The sequence below is a fragment of the Pyxicephalus adspersus genome, chromosome 2 (genome assembly GCF_032062135.1).
Source record: "Pyxicephalus adspersus chromosome 2, UCB_Pads_2.0, whole genome shotgun sequence".
Classification (NCBI taxonomy): Eukaryota; Metazoa; Chordata; class Amphibia; order Anura; family Pyxicephalidae; genus Pyxicephalus; species Pyxicephalus adspersus.
In genome coordinates, this window is record NC_092859.1 from 18,263,837 (window position 1) to 18,283,863 (window position 20,027).

The 20,027-nt window shown below is 39.2% G+C and overlaps 1 protein-coding gene across 1 annotated transcript in view; it reads left to right on the plus strand.

The window, feature by feature from the left end:
- The window catches only part of PLEKHA2 (pleckstrin homology domain containing A2), a 57,160-nt gene that overhangs the window by 2,003 nt on the left and 35,130 nt on the right, over positions 1-20,027 (plus strand). The window contains exons 2-5 of the mRNA XM_072399775.1: positions 3,883-4,043; positions 6,543-6,599; positions 13,780-13,828; positions 16,993-17,090. Of these exons, the coding sequence (XP_072255876.1) occupies positions 3,906-4,043; positions 6,543-6,599; positions 13,780-13,828; positions 16,993-17,090 (342 nt within the window). The 5' untranslated portion in view covers positions 3,883-3,905. The remainder of the gene's footprint in view (positions 1-3,882; positions 4,044-6,542; positions 6,600-13,779; positions 13,829-16,992; positions 17,091-20,027) is intronic.

The window sequence follows — 20,027 nt, forward strand, 5'->3', positions numbered from 1 at the left end:
TGTTTGCTAATCTGATTACATGTCACCAGGGTGGGATCATGCAATGCCTGAAAATATCTGATCTCCTATGATCACTTTGCTACAGATTATTATCACAGGATCACACAGTGCGGGGATTATCTATAATATATAAAAATGTGATTGGGTGGGATTACTTATTGCTTGGATTATATTTGATCTCCAATGATCACTTTGCTACAGATTATTATTATCATAGGATCACACAGTGCGGGATTATCTATAATATATAAAAATGTGATTGGGTGGGATCATGTCGTGCTTGGAATATATCTGATCTCCAATCATTGCTTTGCTGCAGAATATTATCACAGGATCACACACTGCTTGTATTGTTCATATAATATAGACAGAACTGATTACCAAAGTGGGATCACTTAGTGCTTGGATTATATTTGATCTCCAATGATCACTTTGCTACAGATTATTATGAATGGATCACAAAGTGCTGTGATTATCCATAATGCTTAGTAATCTGATTATAGATCACCAAGGTGGGATCACAATGATAATACATAATCATAATGAATATGTTGCAGAATATTACCAAAGGCTCATAGAGTTCTGGAATATTTTATACTATATACTAATCTGATCATAGATTACCTGGAGAGGGGGGATCACTTATTGCTGGATTATATCTGATCTCTTTGTGATCACTGAAGTGATCACTTTGTTGTAGAATCTTATCACTGGGTCATACAGTGCTGGGAGTATTCATAATATATAGTGATTTGATCAAAGATTACAAGGGGGAAATCATTTGGTGTTTGGATTATATTTGATCTCCAATGAACACTTTGTTGCAGAATATTATCACATGATGATATAGTGATGGGATATGGGATCTATAGTATATAGAGATCTGAATACAAACCAGCAGTATAGGATTAGTCAGTGCTTGTGTTATATCTAATGATCACTTTGTTGTGGAATATTAATAAAGGATCACACAGTGCTGGGATTATCTGTAATGTTTGATAATCTGATTACATGTCACCAGGGTGGGATCATGCAGTGCCTGAAAATATCTGATCTCCTATGATCACTTTGCTGCAGATTAATATCACAGGATCATACAGAGCTGGCATTATTCATAGTTTATAGTGATTTTATTATAGATCACCAAGGAAAGATCATTTAATGCTCGGATTATATTTGATGATCCCTTTGCTGCAGATTAATATCACAGGATCATACAGTCCTGGTATTATTTTTGGAATATAATGTCTGATTATGGATTACTGATGGGGAAGGAATCATTTATTGTTTGAATTATATCTGATCTCCAATGATCACTTTGCTGCAGAGCAGTGGTGGACGTAGCCAAACGACTGTTCCTGTGCTGAACTGACTTGGGGCCCCTGTTGGCAGGGAAGGGTCCGGGGGCCCCCATGCACTGACACACTTTGCACCTCCCTATGTCCCTGCTGTATAATATTATTACAAAGTTATCCAATGCTGGGAATATCCATAACATATAGAGCTGGGATTATAGATAACCAGGCTGGGATCACTTATTGTTTAGAATATATCTGATGATCAGTTTGCTGCAGAATATTATCACAATATCATATGGCTCTGGGAAGATCACTCTTTATAACTATATCTCCAGTTATCGCTTTGCTGCAGAATAATATCACATGGTCACCCAGTGCTGGGATTATCCATTATATTATTCTGAATATAGATTATCATGGAAGGTCCGCTCACTATCTAATGACCGATGATCCCGAGGATCATATAGATTTGGGATTACCTATAAAGTCTAGGGATCTGATTGTAGATTATAAGAGGGTAGTTTCACTCAATGATTGGATTATATCTGATGTCCAATGGCATGGTTGCAGATTATTATCATGAAATTATACAGAGCTCGAATTACATGCAATGTTTAGTGATCTGATTGTGGATCCCCGGAAAAGGATCAGTCAGTGCTTCTCTTCTATTGGCTCCTATTGTTTTCTTTGGGAGTTGGTTCCACTTTTAAACCAACACATATGGATATGGATTACCATTTACATTTATTGTCTACGGGAAAGTGATGGTGGGAGGCAAAGGACATCTGTAATTAATTGTGAAAGAATTCTTAGTTAGGGCTGTTAATTTGAGGGGGTTTCATCCCAATGCAAAACCCAATTTAAAAAGGGTAAGTGCAGGTTGGAAAAGGGTCAACTGCTGGTCAGATTCACCTGTCGAAGATTTCTGATTTCATCAATTGCTTATACATACATGATTTATACTGTGTAATATATATATATATGGCCCAGTGCTCTGCGGGGATCCCACCACCCTGGAAAGAATGGAGCAGTAACAATATGAGTACTCGGCTCCCATACACACCGGAGATATCAGATATTCAACAGCAAGCAGCAAGTTTCAGAGTCTGTGGAGGCCTCCCTGCACGTAGGAGGTGAAAACCACATTTCACTCAGTGCCGTCCTATGATCACGGTGAATCTTTCAGACTTCTGAGCACATTTTGTCTTGCAGGTTGGGTGTAAAATCTTTTAGGTGTAATCTGGCACAATGTGAACCCATACGGTGACACTATAACCATCCCTGGGCATCATTTCTAGCTGTGGACAGGAAATCATCCACAAAGCCCAGTATTATTGATGTTTGCTGCAGAGGTGTTGCAGGTTGTGATTTATTTTTAGCTCCATGTGCTCCAAGGAATTTCTTTCTCATTGGAACTAGAGAATTACATTTATTTTATTGAAATTAATGTTCTGCTGAGATTTTTTTCTCACTTCCAGTTTAAAAGACCAGAAAGGAACAACTGACTTTATTTGGTGTTAACTAAGGATGCTTTGGATTTGCTATTTAGTGCTATAGCAATTTTACCAGCATAAGCATCTGTTCAAAATTTCAATGTACATATTACTCCTTAAATTGCAGTAAATGAACTGCCAGGCAGCACTGACCTTTCTGGCTGCAGGTACTGTGCAGGTTGCTGCTGCAGAATGCTGCAGGTTCATTCTTCAGGCTCACAGCAGAAGTTTTGAAGTTGTTCTTTCTGCAGTTCAGCTTTCCCATGTTCCTGTTCATCTATAACTCTGAAGCACAAATCAGGCTTCTTCTTCCTCCAGTAGATGATTTACCATTCTTCCCCCTCCAATCTATGACTTTTAGCCCCCGTTACCCATTCTTGGCAATGACTTGTTTGCTCACCTCTAATCAGCAATAATTCAACAACTCAGCTCACTCCACTCTTGCCCATGACTTTGTTTCCACTCTCTTTGCAAAAACTCAGAAACTCAATTTACCTTAATTACCCCTTCCAGCTCTGACTCAGCCACTCTGGTAACCCCACCTACCCCTTTCCCTCTACTCCTGCCAATAGCAACCTAGCTCTCCCAACTCCATAAACATTGAGAAGAAGCTTTGGGAGGTGGGATCAAAGATGGAAGAGACTTTGGTTCTTCCACTGTGACATTTGAGGTTGAATTGCTGCACAGTGCCAGCAGCCACTATCAGGAGGTCAGTGGGGGTTTGTTTTAAAGCTTAGCTTGGTTAATCAATATAAATTCTCAAATGACCAATATACAGACAGGTTTATGGAAAAATATGTCCTATGGAGGAGAGGGAAGGGGCACAATTTTTTCTGTATCCTGAAACAATAATTTGGGTGGGCAATCGCTGTACAAACAGACTGCTCAGCTGTCCACCAAACAGCCTGATCTGTTCTATTGAGAATAGATGAAGACAGTAATGGTGCACCGCAGAGACAGCATTTGCTAACAGCATTCCTGGGTGGACACATATATTGCTAATATTTTGTTTTAAGGGTGATCACAATCTCGTGTATTTGTTAAAAAATGAAAAATGAACACAAATAAATATATTCTGCTTTTCTATACAGGCTGATGTGCAGATTTATCAGGAATGCCTTACATGGATCGATACCACCGAACCTGTGGGTTTCTGGACATTGAGGATGCACAGAGTGGCAGGTTTCTGCGGAGATATTTCATACTGGACAAGCAGGCCAATTACCTGCTTTGGTACATGGACAACCCACAGGTGAGCCTTCTACTCCAATATACAGAAATAGAAGAAATTAATGTTTGTTTCTCAAAGTAACATTTTGGTTTCTTAGGCTATGCTCAACCCCTTATCCCTTCCTTTGGAGGCCTTGGCATAGAAATCTCACAGCTCCTTTATATTTTAAGTAGCACTCTTCTGATTTGTCATTTTCATCCTGGTTTCTCCACCTAATTGTTTCAGACCAGGAATTAAATAAAGACAAGGTCTAGATAACAATCCAGAAACAAAGTCGGTAATTGCAGTTCTCCTGTTTCGTTCCCATGGGTTCCCACCTCAGCCAATATTATCGATAAAAAAGTTATAACGTGATAATGAGCATGTAGTAAATCATAGAAATAATTTAAGGCAAACATGTGATTTGTTCATTTAGAGCAAAGCAACAGGTTCACTTTAATGCTCCCCAACAGTATATACTCATTAATGCATTCTGAAACCAACCCATTTAGCCATCAGATGTATGGAAACTATCTGGCCTACCTGACCAAGTCCAGGGACTTGTTCCAATGGACTGGGACAATAACCAGCACTGTTATGTGCTAGAGAAAAGTCATAGCCCTGTGCAACCATTCTCAACCAGGGTTCCTCCAGAGGTTGCTATAGGTTCAAACTGTGGGTGGTTGATCTCCCGTTTGATGATGGCCTGGGGCCAACACCCCTTGGTAGAGCCAAATGACTTCAAGGGTGTCTATCGGTTGTATTCTAGACACCACTGTAGGAAGTATTCTTTACACTCACCATCACATTAGGAGGCTTTTTTCTCATTGACCCCCCAAACATTGGTTCTAGAATGGGTTCCCCAATACCTGAAGGGTATATCAAGGTGTCTTTGGGTGTAAAGAGGCTGCAAAAATACAGCTTCTCACTTTAGTGATGTATTGCCTATATAAGGTGACTTGCCCAGCTTCTGGGAAAAGAAGAGAGAAGAAGGAATACGAGGGGGTGCTGAGAAGTTCCTGATGTTTGCACAGTTACATACTAAGATATTAGGCTGTCGTTTGCCCCCACACTTATTTTTCTATTTCATCTCTAAGGGGGCAAAGCCATGAACTTCTCAGCACGCTCGTATGTTGCTGAATATGAGGAGATGGGAGGCTTTGGGTAAAAAAAAGGTATTCTATTTCCCCAGCCCGCCAAGTTCTTCCAATCACAGGCCAGTAAATCCAAAATACATATTCCAAAATGCATTCCAATATATTGCATTCAAGAATGATTTTTATGAGATATGGGGATGCTTGACTGTAGAATTTGCTATAACTGAGCCAAGGTGACTTAGTGTTCCACTTTAACATAAACCGGGCACTTAAACCACATTGCAATAAAGACCATAATAATAGTTTTCCCAGAGGATTTTCCAATAACACGTTATGAGATGAGGAGCCGTATTCAGGAAGTGGTCAGCATCATCATGATGTGATCAGACTGACTCATTCCAGTGTCCCCGGCCAGAATTTGGAAGTCATAATAAGCACAATATATAGTAATATGTGGCTGGCTCCATGGCACAGGTGGTTTATACGCTTCCTGTTCAGGGGGATATACTGCTGTCTTCCTCTACAGAGGTTGCTGATATTCACATTAAGCACTTTACAGACAGATCTAACCTGATTCACAAATATTTAATCAGAGATTAATTCATAAGAAAAAAAAAAAAAAAACAGGAGCAGGCAGGCTATTGCAGAAATAGCGTTATGTAAAAGCGTCGTAATGACAGGTTCAATTTAAAGGATAATCAACAGGTAAAGCCCAACTAAAAAATTCATGTTCTCCAGTAAATGTTGCAATTGTTATAAATGAAGAAAGGTCAAAAGTATACCCAACAGACCCAATACACCAACAATGCAGCACTTTTCTTCAGGGTAAATGACTTCAACCCACTTCCTGTAAGCCCTGGGCGTCAAGGCCCCTCCCCCTCCACCCACAACTTGAATATTAAGGTAACAAGACATTTTGCTGGAAAAGAATAAAATATTTGAGGCTTTTTCAGAGGTTCAAAGGTTAGGTATGTTTGAAAATTGCAAAGGAATTAAAGCAGCTTTGAATCAAATTATCTAAATCTCATCTAAGATTTACTTGTCTATGTAAGATTTAACAGAAGTTATTTTCAATCCTTTTAAATATCCAGTATTAATAAAATAATTGCCGGTGATCCTGCTGTAAAGATCCTGGTTTGGGCATTATAGGGGGACAACTGTCTCTTGGTTGTGGCCCTATGTTGGGTCTACAGGCAGGAGACACATTGCTCCTGAATTAACTGTCAGGAAGCCGGCCCAAAGACATCAGCAGTGAGATAAAAATATGGAACAAATAAGGTGACAACTGTGTCCCAGGGAACAAAATATAACGGTTGTCTATGACACCTAAATGTCCAATTGGGGTTCAGATTTGCTGTAAGTGATAAAATAAACAATTCCTGGCATTTTTTATATATATTAATTATGTTTTATATGTTACATAATAATTCATTTTGCTTTCCAGAATCTACCCCCTAACACAGGACCAGTGGGCTCCTTAAAACTGACCTATATTTCAAAAGTAAGTATATACACCGAGTGCCAACAAGCTTTTCCTTATATTTGTATATTGTCCGGAGCTGCTGGACAAGGTGTGTTAGTGTTGGGGTTACAGAGGGGTTAGGGTGAAGATTGGTGTTATCTTTGGGTTATTGTGAGAGTTAATGTTAGGGTTACAGGAATGGATAAAATTACGGTTGGGGTTACAGGAATCATTGGTTTGTGGATGACAAACAGAATTAGTATGGAGTCAACAAGGAGAGGTAATGTTGGGATTACATAGAGGGTTGGTGTTGAAGGGAGAGTTATGTTAGGGTTGGGGTTACACACTGGGAAAGTGCTAGGGTATCAGGGATGGTTAGGGTTGGGGTTATAGATAGTTTGCATTGGTGTTACGGAAAGTGTTAGTGTTAGGATCAGGGTTACAGGAAAAGGTTAGAATTAAGGTTACAGGGAGCGCCAGTTTTAGGGTTACAGAGAGAGTTTAGGGTTAGAATTGCAGGAAGGGTTTTTTGGGGTTACATGGAGGATTAGCGTGAGCATTGGTGTTAGTGTTAAGGGGGGAGTTGGTGTCAAAGTTGGGGTTACACATTGGGTTTTTGAAAGAAGGAGAAGTAGCGTTAGGGTTACAGGAAGGGTTGTGGCTGGAGTTGCATGGGGAGTTTTTTTGAGGACAAGTGTTAGGATTATGAGGGGGTTATTTGAGGATTGGTGTTGGTGGGGAGTTGGTGTTAGGGTTGGGGTTACACAAGGAATTTTTATAAAGCTAAGTGTTAGGGAATCAGCGTTGGTTAGTGTTGGGGTTACAGATAGTTTGATAATCGGTGTTAGTTTTATGGAAAGAGGTAGTGTTAGGGTCAGGGTTACAGGGAGGGTTATTATAGGGGGCTGTATTAGGGTTACAAGAAGGCTTTGCAGGGAGAGTTATTTTAAGGGGGAGTGTTAGGGTCAGGGTTACAGGGCCGATTATTATATGGGGGCGTTTTAGGGTTACAAGAAGGGCCAATGTTGGCTTTCCAGGGAGAGTTATTTTAAGGGTGAGTGTTAGGGTTACAGGGAGGGTTAGTGTGAAGACACAATGCCAGCCAGAGGTGTACATATTGCAAAAATTATCTTTTTATCCAAAAATTGAATAATGTCATGCTGCATGTTTTACCCGGCAGCCCTGGGCACTGGGTCTCATCTGTTGTAGTAAATATGTCCCTGCATTAACAGCCATTTATCCATTCAAACAGTGGTACCCTCAGGGTTCCAATATGTACAGCAAGAAGCAGCAGGTGCACATTGGCTTCCAAACTTGTATATTCATCAGCTAAGGATACAAAGGAAGTATGTAAGGTACATTATTATGTCATAGAATTCCTAATTTTGAGTTCTTTATATTTCCCTTTGACTTGTACCTTGATGTGAACTCCCCTATTCAATGTAACTGATTGCAATAGTCATCACCTCTATTTCTCCTTTGCCCAAAGTTTGTAACCCAATGGTGCGTGACAGTGCAGCATAAACTGCACTGCGGTCTAACAACAGATTTAAGTTTAGAAATGTTTTTTGTGTAGAAGAGACGTCGTTTCCTGACTTTATACCAGGATATTTTTAGGGCCGTGTCATTTCGCACTTTTTTTTAACCACAGTCTGAATCACTAACAGATCCTGTATTTAGTGCATTATACACCAGAGAATGAGCCAGAGGTGTATCTCTCTACATGGTGCCAAAAAGAGGGGAAAGTTTAGGAAGCCACAGGAGGGGGTCAGGGTTTTAAGATACAAAAGCTCCTAAATTTCACTGGTGTTCCTTTGGGTATCCTTATTCTCATTGCTATGTGTTTGGGAGTTCTTCTTTTCACTGCTGTACCATTGGTAGGTACATAGTGTCATCCTGTTGGGTATCTTTATTTTTAATACTGCTCTCATCTTTTTTTTACTTTTGTCCTGTTAGGAGTCAATCTTTTCATTGCTGTCCCTTTGGATGTTCTTTCTACTACTATCCCCTTGGGAGTCTATATTTTTACTGCTGTCCTAATAGGAATCCTTATTTTTACTGCTGTTCCTTTGGCTGCCCATCATTTTTTCTTGCTGTTACCTTGGGTGTTATTCTTTTCATTGCTATCCCATAGGTAGTCCTTATTTTCACTACTGCCCCTTTGAGCATCATTCTTTATACTGCTGCCCCCCCTACTTTCACTGATGTCCTGACAATCCCTAAATTCACTGCTGTTCTGTTGGGTATTCTTCTTTTTTACTGATGTCCTGTTGGGTATTCTTTACGTTGATGTCCTGTTGGACCTTATTTTTACTTTTTTCTTGTTGGGCTTTTCATAAGAGGAACAATATGCACAGAGTACACCTTTGATAGACCTTTAGCAGGGTAAGTAGCTGCTAGACAGGGCATTCATGAAGGTTTTACACCATACTTTACATTAGGGACTCTCAAAGTCCATGTTTATTGTGAGACAGCACAAACTGGCTCCTCAAGCTCCTTATGGTGCCTGCTGTCCATCAGTTACTGTACCGACTATAGCTGGTCTTTAAATGTTGAAGGCTCTACAATAATGGGTCCCTTTGTGTAGCAACATAGCAGGCAGAAAGTGCCAGAGGTGCTAGTGATGCCAATGAGGGCACATTTGGAGGAATTTCTTGTGCAATGTAGAAGGCATGATGTCTAGGAGGGAGTGCAAATACAAAAAACAAAAACAGTGTATGTCAGTAGGTGGTAAGCTATTTCTTCTGCCTTGCTTATCGTATAAACTCCCTGAATAGCTTCCTTTTAACATTTAGACATTTATAAATATATATATTGGCCCCTCTTTGCTGAGCAGTCCACTATCAAAAAATCCGCTGATACTGGCTATAAGAACAGCCAGTTTTAGGGTAGGGGTAAATTGCCCAGGGTCCCCATCTTCTGCAGGGCTTCAAATGACAGAATGGCAGGCCATTCAGGGTGCTGGAATGCTTTTTAAATGGGGCCACTACTTTAAATTTGCACACTGCCACCTGTTTTGGTGATAACTGCCTAAAGGGGGTAGGGTTAGGGCTTAGGGTTGTCATTTTCTCTGTGGTTGGCAGAAGGGTAGGGTATGCAGAGAGCTGGAAAGATGTGCATTTGGGGCCACCACTTTATGTTTGGCTATGGCTTCATATTTATCTAAATCCATCCTTGGATATAATTTTGACAGCTGAGAGTCCCGGCACGCAAGCAAAAGCCAGGAGAGAGGCAGAGCCAATGGTGGCCAGGCTATCCTTCAGCTTCAGTTTAAGATTATTAAAGCAGAAGTCATTCAAAGATTCCCCCTATTCTACACCTAATGAACTCAAATTAATCAACTCTATCCTACCCTACTATTTTCTTTTACAATTTCATTAATTTTTTGGCATGATGTACAAAACAACAATTACACGTAATTAAAAGAAGTACAGCTAATGTATTTGACTTGTAAATAATGACACCAATGCTTGCTCAAGGAACATCCGGTGAGGAATATTTGCTGACAGCTTTAGTACAAAAATTACTGATTGCTAATAAAAAATATATGGACATATCAATAAACATGTAGATGGATAGTAAAAATTTCTTTGGTCTAAAATATGTACCCAGACATTAGATCAGAAGGTCTTAAACCTCAAAACACCTATTTGTCAAGCCAAAAAGTGTTCAGGGTTAAGATCAAGGCTTACTATAAGCTACTCAAAAGTTTTCCACCCCAAAACTCAACATACCATGTCTATGAAGCTGGCATTGTGCACCAGGGCACAGTTTTGTTGGAACATTAAAAAGTCTTCCTTAAATGGTTGCTAGAAGGCTGGAATGGTCTGGGCAGCATTACCAGTTCTCTTTAGAAGACACCAAAACCCAATACTTCTGGTAAACTTGTAATAGGTCAACATTTGTAATGGTTGAAAATACATTGGCCATGTAGTGCTATTTTATTTATAAAGGAACTATACAACAATAACTCAATATTTTCAACCTGAAGGCATCTCTTTAAAACCTTTGATGGGCCATTAAATCTCCATATACTAAACAGTAGTTCCATGTATCTAAGGTCCCCCACTTGGCTTTATAATAAGGTGAAATAAAAAGATCTATAACGGCTAGTAGGTATCCCAACACACAAATTTAGAAATTTAGAAAATGTTGGCTGATGGACAATTATTGTTTTCATTGTTACCCTTATTTACCCCAAAGTTGCCAAAGTCAATGCTAAGTTTAGCCTAAGGTTGGCGTCAGCTTTATTTGTCTCCCAAAGAAGTTTTTGCCCAAGGCCCAAGGTTCTCATTTCTAAGTTAATGCCCTACTCCCAGATCATCCAAAGGCTAGAAAACACGAGCTCTGCCGCAACTGATTTTTTGATCTGTTGACATTAAGGATTGTGTAAGGATTTTTTATCTCTTGTTGCAATTCCATTTAACAAAATCACCAAGCGCAAAGTAAGCCAACATTGCATCGGAACTACGATAAGTGACCACAGCCAATCACAATTCACTTTACTGAAGCCAGACTAGTATAGAAGAGACTCTGATTCATGATTATGCACCTTGCATATTTTAGAGTAAAAGGACGGACGCACCCTTATTAAAAGTGTCAGGAATCTAGCGACTTAATAATATTCACGTGACAATGGAGAAATTCTGGAAGGCATTAGTCATTATGCTACCACCAATCTTATCTTCTGCTTTATCTGCAATCACTCTGGTGCTTCACAGCTCAAATAATGGGATTTTCTACAAGGACAATACCCCAGAGCCTGCTGACAGCAGAGGGGAAAACCATGAGCTGGACAAATCATTTGAGCCATCTGCACAGGCACTAGAAAATACTGTGAGCCCAGAGAAGAGGAAGTTTGTATGAGGAAGTGAGAGTGTATGAGCAAGCATGTCTGAATTGGGAAATAAGCCCAGAACATGTTAGTACTTGCAATATTGAGACACCGTTTATGCCATGATATTAGGGGTCTTTGTCAGTCAATGGAAAATGTTACTAAATGGCAACATTTATGTTCAAACAAGAGTTTCAGATGCAGATGTATGTCATTTTACATTGCCATTCTGAAAGCAAACAATGGTTTCAAAACCAAGGAAATGCTTCAACGATAAATGCTCACGGCTGTTAAGAATTCTTGGTTACCTAGGACAAGGGAAAGTACTAAGACATATACACGGCCAATTACATGGTGCTTTTAACCCAGGTTGGGACAAATATCAGCTTGTAAAATGTTTTGTGTATGGTATATCAGATTTGACCACAGGAGAAACAGTAGTATTCAATAAATGTGTCCCCTAAAAGAGTAAATTTGCTAATTACTGTAGGAATTATGGAAGTTTTGCTTTGATGGTTAGTGGGAGGAAAAACATGCCCCAGTTACAATTGGGATCAATGGGGAAGGATGCCCTGAAGTTAGTGGGTTCAGGTAAGAAATAAAAGCCCTGTGATCAGTGGGAAGAAAGCAATGCACAGTGTTGGTTGTAAGTGTAAGAATAAATGCTTGTGGTAGTGAAGTGCACGGTGTTGGTGGTCAATGAAAGAAAAGTGTCTGTAGTCAGTAGGAAAAGATAGGAGTTGGAAGTAAGTGGGAAACATAAAATACCCCAAGAGCTATTGTACATTATTACCCTGACATTGGTGCCCAGTGCAAGGTAGGAGGAATAGTAGGGCTTACCATGATGAACAATAGTGCCAATTAGGAGGTGGAGGGAACTGTAGTCTGCCATAAAGAGTGGATGGTACAATGGTGCCAAGAGGAGGATAGGGGGGCTATTGTGCCAAGTGAGAAGTGCGGGGGGTAAATAAAAGTGCAAAGTGGGTGGTTGAGGAGAGTAATAGTACCCAGTGGAAAGTGGGGGTACAGCTGTGATCAACAGGTTGGGGAAGAACAATGGTGCCCAGTAGGAGATGAAAGGAATAAAAGTATTCTGCATGGGGGAGCAATAGTTTAAAAAAACACGGGTATGGGGTACAGTTGTACCATGTGGGGGAAAACATGCAAATGGGGCAGTGAAGGAGAACAATAACACTAAGCAGGGGGGTGAAGGAATTATTGGTGCTCAGTAAGGTATGGGGGAGAACAACATTTCCCATCGGAGGATGGATGCCAAGGGGGCAGTGAGGGAAGCAAAATTGTCTAGCATAGGGTTGGAGAACAATTAATCTGATTTATTAAAGCTCTCAGAGACTGGAGGAGATATACTTAATGGGTGAACCTGGGTTATCCAACAAACGTGAAATGGAAAAGAGTTGTAGGTCATAAAACCAATGCAATCTTTGCAATATGAAACAAGTTTGTATTTAAAAGTGCACTAAATTCCTATAATAAAGAAGATCCTGTGGTATTCTGAAAGAATAGGGTACAACTCTTCACTATCAGAACCATTCATCTCATCACAGAAGGTCACAGATCCAGGTCTGGACCTCATACAGCCCTAATTTAAATTACTTTTCCATATATAAATATAAAATGATATAAAATGCATAAATTGTAGTACTGTGCTGGAGCTTCATGGTTCAGGTTTTGTTTTTTATTGCTTTAACTGTTCTCTGTATCATCTAAAACTAGGGAAAAAGTTTTGGCTGGAGTTCCATTTTCAAATGGAGATGGGGCAGCGGGGTGTGCATGTTTCGGTCATGAGACTAACTTCCTGTCCAGCGATTCCACACTATTGCCATTTTATTTTTATCTTCTTTATCCTAAAATATCAGCTCCGGTGGAATACATGGTACAGTTATAAAAATTGCATTTGGCACCATTTTATATTTTTAGTTGGCACCAAAAAAGGGGAAAATAGGGGATTTCCTTACTTTGTAGGGAATGACTTTTCTATCCAAAAAAAAAGTTTGGGCTCTGGATATTCTTTACAGCTTTAGATGATTTCTATTTCCGTATTTGGTGGGTTAATTTGTCTTTATAATAAAATGATAAGCTGGCTGTTGGTTGCTTTTGTGAACATTGGCAATATCTTTTGGTTCAGGTCCTGTGAATGTGACTTGTATATGTATGTATTGAGATAAAGTTATCACACCGACATACCGCCTCTAATAAAACCTTATGCTGAGTCACAGTCTGCGGGTGTGTAGGGAACAAATAAAGATTACCTTGTCTCTTTAAATAGATCTCTAACACATAAATGAACCTTTCTAGGTTTTATTGCACGGATAAACGTCACATTCTCTAATTGGTGAGTTAATAACCCGTCTTGTTTTCCGTCAGGTCGGCACTGCTGCTGTGAAACAAAAAGCAAAGATGACATTTTGTTTTGGTGAGGAAATGTTCTGATTTTTTTTTTCACTTTAAAAGATCGGCTTCTTTTATATTTCAGCTGTACCTCTGCTTGCTTTATCTCTTAGATTTCTCTGCATTCTGCTGTAAAATATTACTGAGAGATAAGACGGAGTAACTTGTAGGCGTTAATGAGGTTTTCCACTGTCAGGAAAGAGGAAACCCTCTTTGCAATATGCCCCCCACCACCGCTGCTTGTTGGTGCACCCCCTCCCTATCAATAACACAGTAAGCTGCAACAAGGAACCACTGCTAAAAAGTGATGCGTAGTTCCTTTTACAGACACAGCGGCACTATAGAAATTTTTTGGAATGCAAAAAAACCCTATTTAATGTACAGCGCTGCGTAATATGTTGGCGCTATATAAATACTGTCTAATAATAATATTTAAAAAAAAAGACCCTGAGGTCAGGCTGCACTGCCCTAATGAATGGTGGTAGCACGCTAAGTCTCCAGCAGCCCTGGGGTGATTCCAGGCTTTCTAGGGGGATAAGGGAAGAACCGTGGTTTCCTTACTTTTGTAAGGGACATTTACAATGAGAAGAACAAGCTTACTTTTTAAAAATAAAATCTAGTTGCCTGGCAGTCATCATTACCCTCTTTCTTTAATTCTGTAAGTTACTTACCCAGGACACATAAGAACCTGACTTTTGTTCTCTGAATTTTTTGGTCTGCATACTTGGTCTGGCTCAAGTAATTAACCAGCATAATCACCATAATATCCAGTATTTCAGAAGACGTTCTTATTTTTAGTATATAGCACCAATGCACCACTTTATAGCGTCATGTCCCTCACATGAGCTCACAATGTAATATCTCCATACCATAGTCTAATACCTGTAATATATTCTAAACCCAACTTTTTGGGAAAGTCAATTAATTTACACGCATGTTATTGGGGTGTAGGAGGAAACCAGGCTTCCTGAAAACAAATAAAAATGATAAAACCCATGCAGATATTGTTCTTCACCAGCAGTTTAAGTTTAATTCCTCTAATGATAAGTTTATTTTAAAAATGTATCAGTATTTTTGGAGAAAATAAACTTCTGCAAGGCTGTTTTTTTTTTCTTTTGATGATCATTAAAGATACAACAAAGACAGCACAACCTTCTGTACTATTCTTCCCAGGAAAATCATTTAACCCTTTTTGCAACCACAACAGCCCTAAGACTACAGTGATCTTCTGATACGCTGATAGCATTTGAGTCATTCATACCAAACATTCCCTGTCCATTAAAAGTGAAGTCCATCAGTGATTTGACTTATGAGAAAAAAAGCAAAAGTATGCTGCATGACTCAAAAAAATCATCACTATCAATATGTTAAAGAGACAATGCACAGAAATCCTACTTTGGTCAGGTGTATCACAAATCCATATTATATCAAATGTCACTGTTGGATAAATAAGGAACATTGAATCCAATTCTTATGACTAAAGGGGAGAAGTAGTGGGTGGGGACCCCAAAATCTTCCAAAAGTTGGGCCAATTTTGCAAACATTTTAAGCACCCTCTCAAGTCTATGTGCAGCATTCAACATCATATTACATCAAACTTTTATTTCTAAAATACCGAAATCCAAAGTTTGCTTTTGCTCTCCTACAGTGCCAATGCCATCCTTCTTGTGTAAGATATGTGTCAATGTGCACACAAGAGAATCCAAATATACCATGGCATCCCATTGACCAATCTGATCAGTTTTCTGATCGGTATCAATAAATTAGTAGTCTCCAAGCTCTGCACATTTGTGTACAAGATTCTGCCCTTCCAATTATTTTCCATTGGATTAAAAGTGATCACAATCTGATCTGATCAATCGTGCACACATAAAATTACTTGAGTACTTATATTTCTACATATTTACCTCCAGGTCCAAAATTTTCTCACTTTCAATTGGTCAGAAAAATTCCTAGAGAAACCACTAGGCCTAGGACGGAAGATTTGCTTGTTGGTCCAGACAATCATTTCTTTTCTCCATTTGTTCTCCCATACTACACTAAAATTTTATTTTTATGGACATCAAGAGCAGCTGTGCCTTTGGACAGTTCATTAAAAAGGTTTGGATTGTGCTTGGCTTTTTCTCCCTTTTCTTGCTGTGTTTCCTTTTGTGTAAATTTAGATTTGTAGAAGTGCCAGTTACATTAATTGCTTCTGGTTTTCTGATGCTCTTCCTCTACTTCCTATTTTCACCATATATAGTCTCCTGCCATTGTATATATGTAAGAGTCTGAAACGGTTATTGTTGTCTGCAGCAACCAGCTAGATTTTGAGCAGTGAAAGTTCAAGAAGTACCAGATACTAAGTTGTAATCCAGAATAGTCCTCATCCAGGTCCAGTATGCCTGCATTACCTTAACACTTGCTACAGAAAGAGATGTGAAACCAGAGATTGTTGATCAACTCCTCTGCTTTTCACATTTTATATAATTTCTGGGCCATGGTGTTATGAAGGACCAGGGTATGACTGCCATGTTAGACCAGGTAGAGGACCATTCTGGGTCATAGGTATTAGAGGCTGTTTTTTATGGTCCATTTGTAGGTGATGTTCTAAAAGACGTTTACATGCCATACCATGCCATACCATGTAAATCCATAACACTGATGTATATGGAAGACAAGCAACCAATAAATGGAATGGACTTTTTATAATAGAAGGTGCCATCGTCCTTCAAGACCCTATCTACCTTGCCAAACACCCCACTTCTTCCCAGTTCATTACTACACATTCATGGTACAAAGTAGCTCACGGAAATACCTCCCTTCCTATAGATTGTTTTACAAATGTACCTCCCATTCAAACCTGATTCTAAGTTTAAGCCGGCGTACAGCAGCTCGCCATTTTGAAAATGACACTAATTGCCTAAATAATAAAAGAAACCAGGGTTGATCTAATAACTAATTCTATACATTTGTTCAGTATTTTATTAGGCCAGTTTAAACAGTTCCAAGCTAACATGATTAAGATTTTGCCCCAGCTAAGGTTGAATGAGCCCTGGTGAACTCTTCATCTCCAAACTTATATTCAGTCTTGTTGTGTGTTATCACTTTGTTATTTCACTGATATTACAATGCCTTTCTGTACCTGCACACACTAAAATGACCCATAACTTGGCTCCATGTGTAACCTTGCTTTTCATTTACCTCCAGTTATCAATGCCTTATCTCAGCGGTACATTCTACAAGCCAGCGACCAGGAGGATCTGCAGGGATGGGTGGAGGCCTTAAATGCAGCAAGTAAAATTACTGTAAGTACGTGATGTGACCTCTTTAATATTTTTAGAATTTACATTCCGAAAATGGCATCTGCAATAAATGTGGGAAGTGCTGAGTTTGTGATTGTGTTGTAGACTTGCATTAAGTCTTGTAGAACTGTTGCTTTCAATCAGACTGGTGGTTAAGCAAATCTAAACTCATAAACTAAAATCTTTGATGTGGTGAGTGTAATTATTTTAATTTCTGAAGCTTTATCAAGTACAAAAAGTACCTGTTATTCATGCCAGTGATCCAGTGTTCTCAGCCCCTCCTGTGCACTAATTCCAAATCTCAAACAACTTTTTAAGTCTTCCAAGTTTACATCACCCTATGGAGAATTAGAAAAAGAGGGTGTTCTGTTGCCTTGTCCCCAGGTAAGAATGCTTCCTCCTCCATAGATATAGTACAGTGTGTGAGTGTTGTCTCTGTAGGACAGCTCTTTCACATCAGCGGTGCAAAACCAAATGGTTGGCTGCTGTGCACCATTCTGTTGTTTTTTCTTTTTTTTCGGTCAAGGCGATCGAGAATGAAAAGGAGTGCAAAGCCTCCTGGGATACATGACGTAGGTTCATTCATTCCCATTCAGACTCTTGGGTGCTCCTTCTGGGCATGCCTGAGCATCTTGGGCATGCGCAGAAAGAGCCATTTTTGCGCAAATAGAAATATTTGACGATCTCATGCACGTGCAGTGAGATCAAAATTCAAATTTTTTTTTCATCCCACGTCATCTGATCAGCCACCTGCAAAAATGTTTCCCAACCACTCATTATCACAAGAATAAAAACAGTTAGGATCAGAGATAAACCTGCTACAGATCACCATTAAAAAGAAGAATTAAATAATATTACAGCCCTAGGGTCCCTATATCCCCTGAGTAATTTCGGCGAAACGCGTCGGGATAAGACCCTGTTCTTTGTTACAAGAGCTATACGCAAGTCTGTAAAACCTATTACTTACCTATATAGTGTGAATAGAGCCCCTTATCATGTTAATTTGTAACATAAGCCTATCATTGTTCTAAAGCTCTTTGTATTCGAAAAATAATAAAATTATACTGTTTTTATACATAATTACTGAAAACTTATGGTGTCTTTGTAGAAGCCTATCTTTTTTTGTTCTTCTTGATGAAGTATAATTTTGGACACTAAAGGCTTTAGCACCCAGACCAATTGATTGGGATATTACATCTTGAATAAATGACTGATGCTCAGCTAGCTACAGAATGTTACTAGTACAGATCACCATCACTCACCATGCCTCTGAAATAGCCCTTAGTCTGGTTGCATTGTTATTGAAGTCAGTAGGAGGACCCTAAATACTTCAAAAGGCCTTCAGTTACTCAATGACCATTTTTCTTGGTTTACTGACATAGGACATAATGAGGAGGTATTGCTGTTGCAAGAACCACTACAACTGGGCACGAAAGCAACCAAACACACTAAAACAATAACTTGGATGTTTAATTGTTTTGAACATCTGACTAAATTTATCCTGGGCCAGCGACTTTGCCTAGACTCAGACAATTCCATGAGTCTTCTGCAGGCAGAAATCAGCATTGCCTCCCTTCTTATCCCAGCTGGGGTTTGTAGGCTGGGGTTTGTAGGCAAATTATAAAAGAAATATTGTGTGGTAAGTCATATTCATAATCGTATAACACACAATCAATACAATAATTATATGATTATAATTATGACTTACCACACAATTTATCTTTTATAATTTGCCACAAACCCCAACTTCTTCTCACCTTTATTTAGTTACGTATGTCTGGGGTAGGCTTGCATATTATTTTCAAACTTCTTAAGGGCAGGTAGTTTCCATCTTCCTTCCTTCACTTACCAACATTGTATCTTTGTATGAAAGGACAAGATGATAGGAAACTATCTGTGCCAGACAATTCTGAACATAGCCAGGATTCACTTCTTTATGCATCTCAATCCAAAGAAGTAGATGCTGAACTTAGATAGTGGGCCTGATTTATTAAAGCTCTCCAAGTTTGGAGAGGATATACTTTCATCAGTGAAGCTTGGTGATCCAGCAAACCTGTCATTTTGCTATTTGCTGGCAAATGTTTTGAATCCTGGACCAGATCCATTCCAGGTTTGTTGGATCACCCAGCTTCACTGATGAAAGTGTATTCTCTCCAGCCTTGGAGTGCTTTAATAAATCAGGCCAATGTCCGAATGAAGATGGCTCAGGTGTTCTAGCAGAAAAAGCATGATAAAAGATTGTTAGGGGAGTACTGTGATCTCTCTGGGAGGGATTAAATACATGAAAGTGGTATATATATATATATATATATATATATATATATATATTTATATATATATGTAAATATATATATATATATATATTTATTTATTTATATATGTATATATATATATATATATATATACACATTACTGAACATATTCTTATGTGGAACAATACCCATATTCTGAGGTCTACGAGCTCTAGTGGGGTCTTGTAAGGACCTAGCCACCCCAACGCCCCTAACCTCAGGGGTTTAGCCAGTGAATACCCCAGATGAAATATGGATGGCAACAATAATGTTAGTGTATTTGTCAGGGAGCATAGACTAGGTGCTTCTATAAAGAACTTGCTGGCACGGTATACTGTCTATCCTCAGTGAATTCTAAGAAGAGACAAATACAGAATAAATGGCACCCTGTCTAAAGGCAGGCCGGAGAAATTTGGCACACAAGTTTTAGTCTATGACACAGGAGATGCAGACTGGGTCACATGACATGACTACATCGCATACTTGTGGTTAGGTTTTGTGTTTTGCCTGTAGAGGAACATCTGCATGGAGGATGAGTGCACATCAGATAAAACTTGTGTTGCAATTCATGTGTAATCATGATGCATGATGGCTAGGTCTTTCTGTCCAGTTGCATCAGCTATAAAATGTGCTGAGTTACCACTTTGTA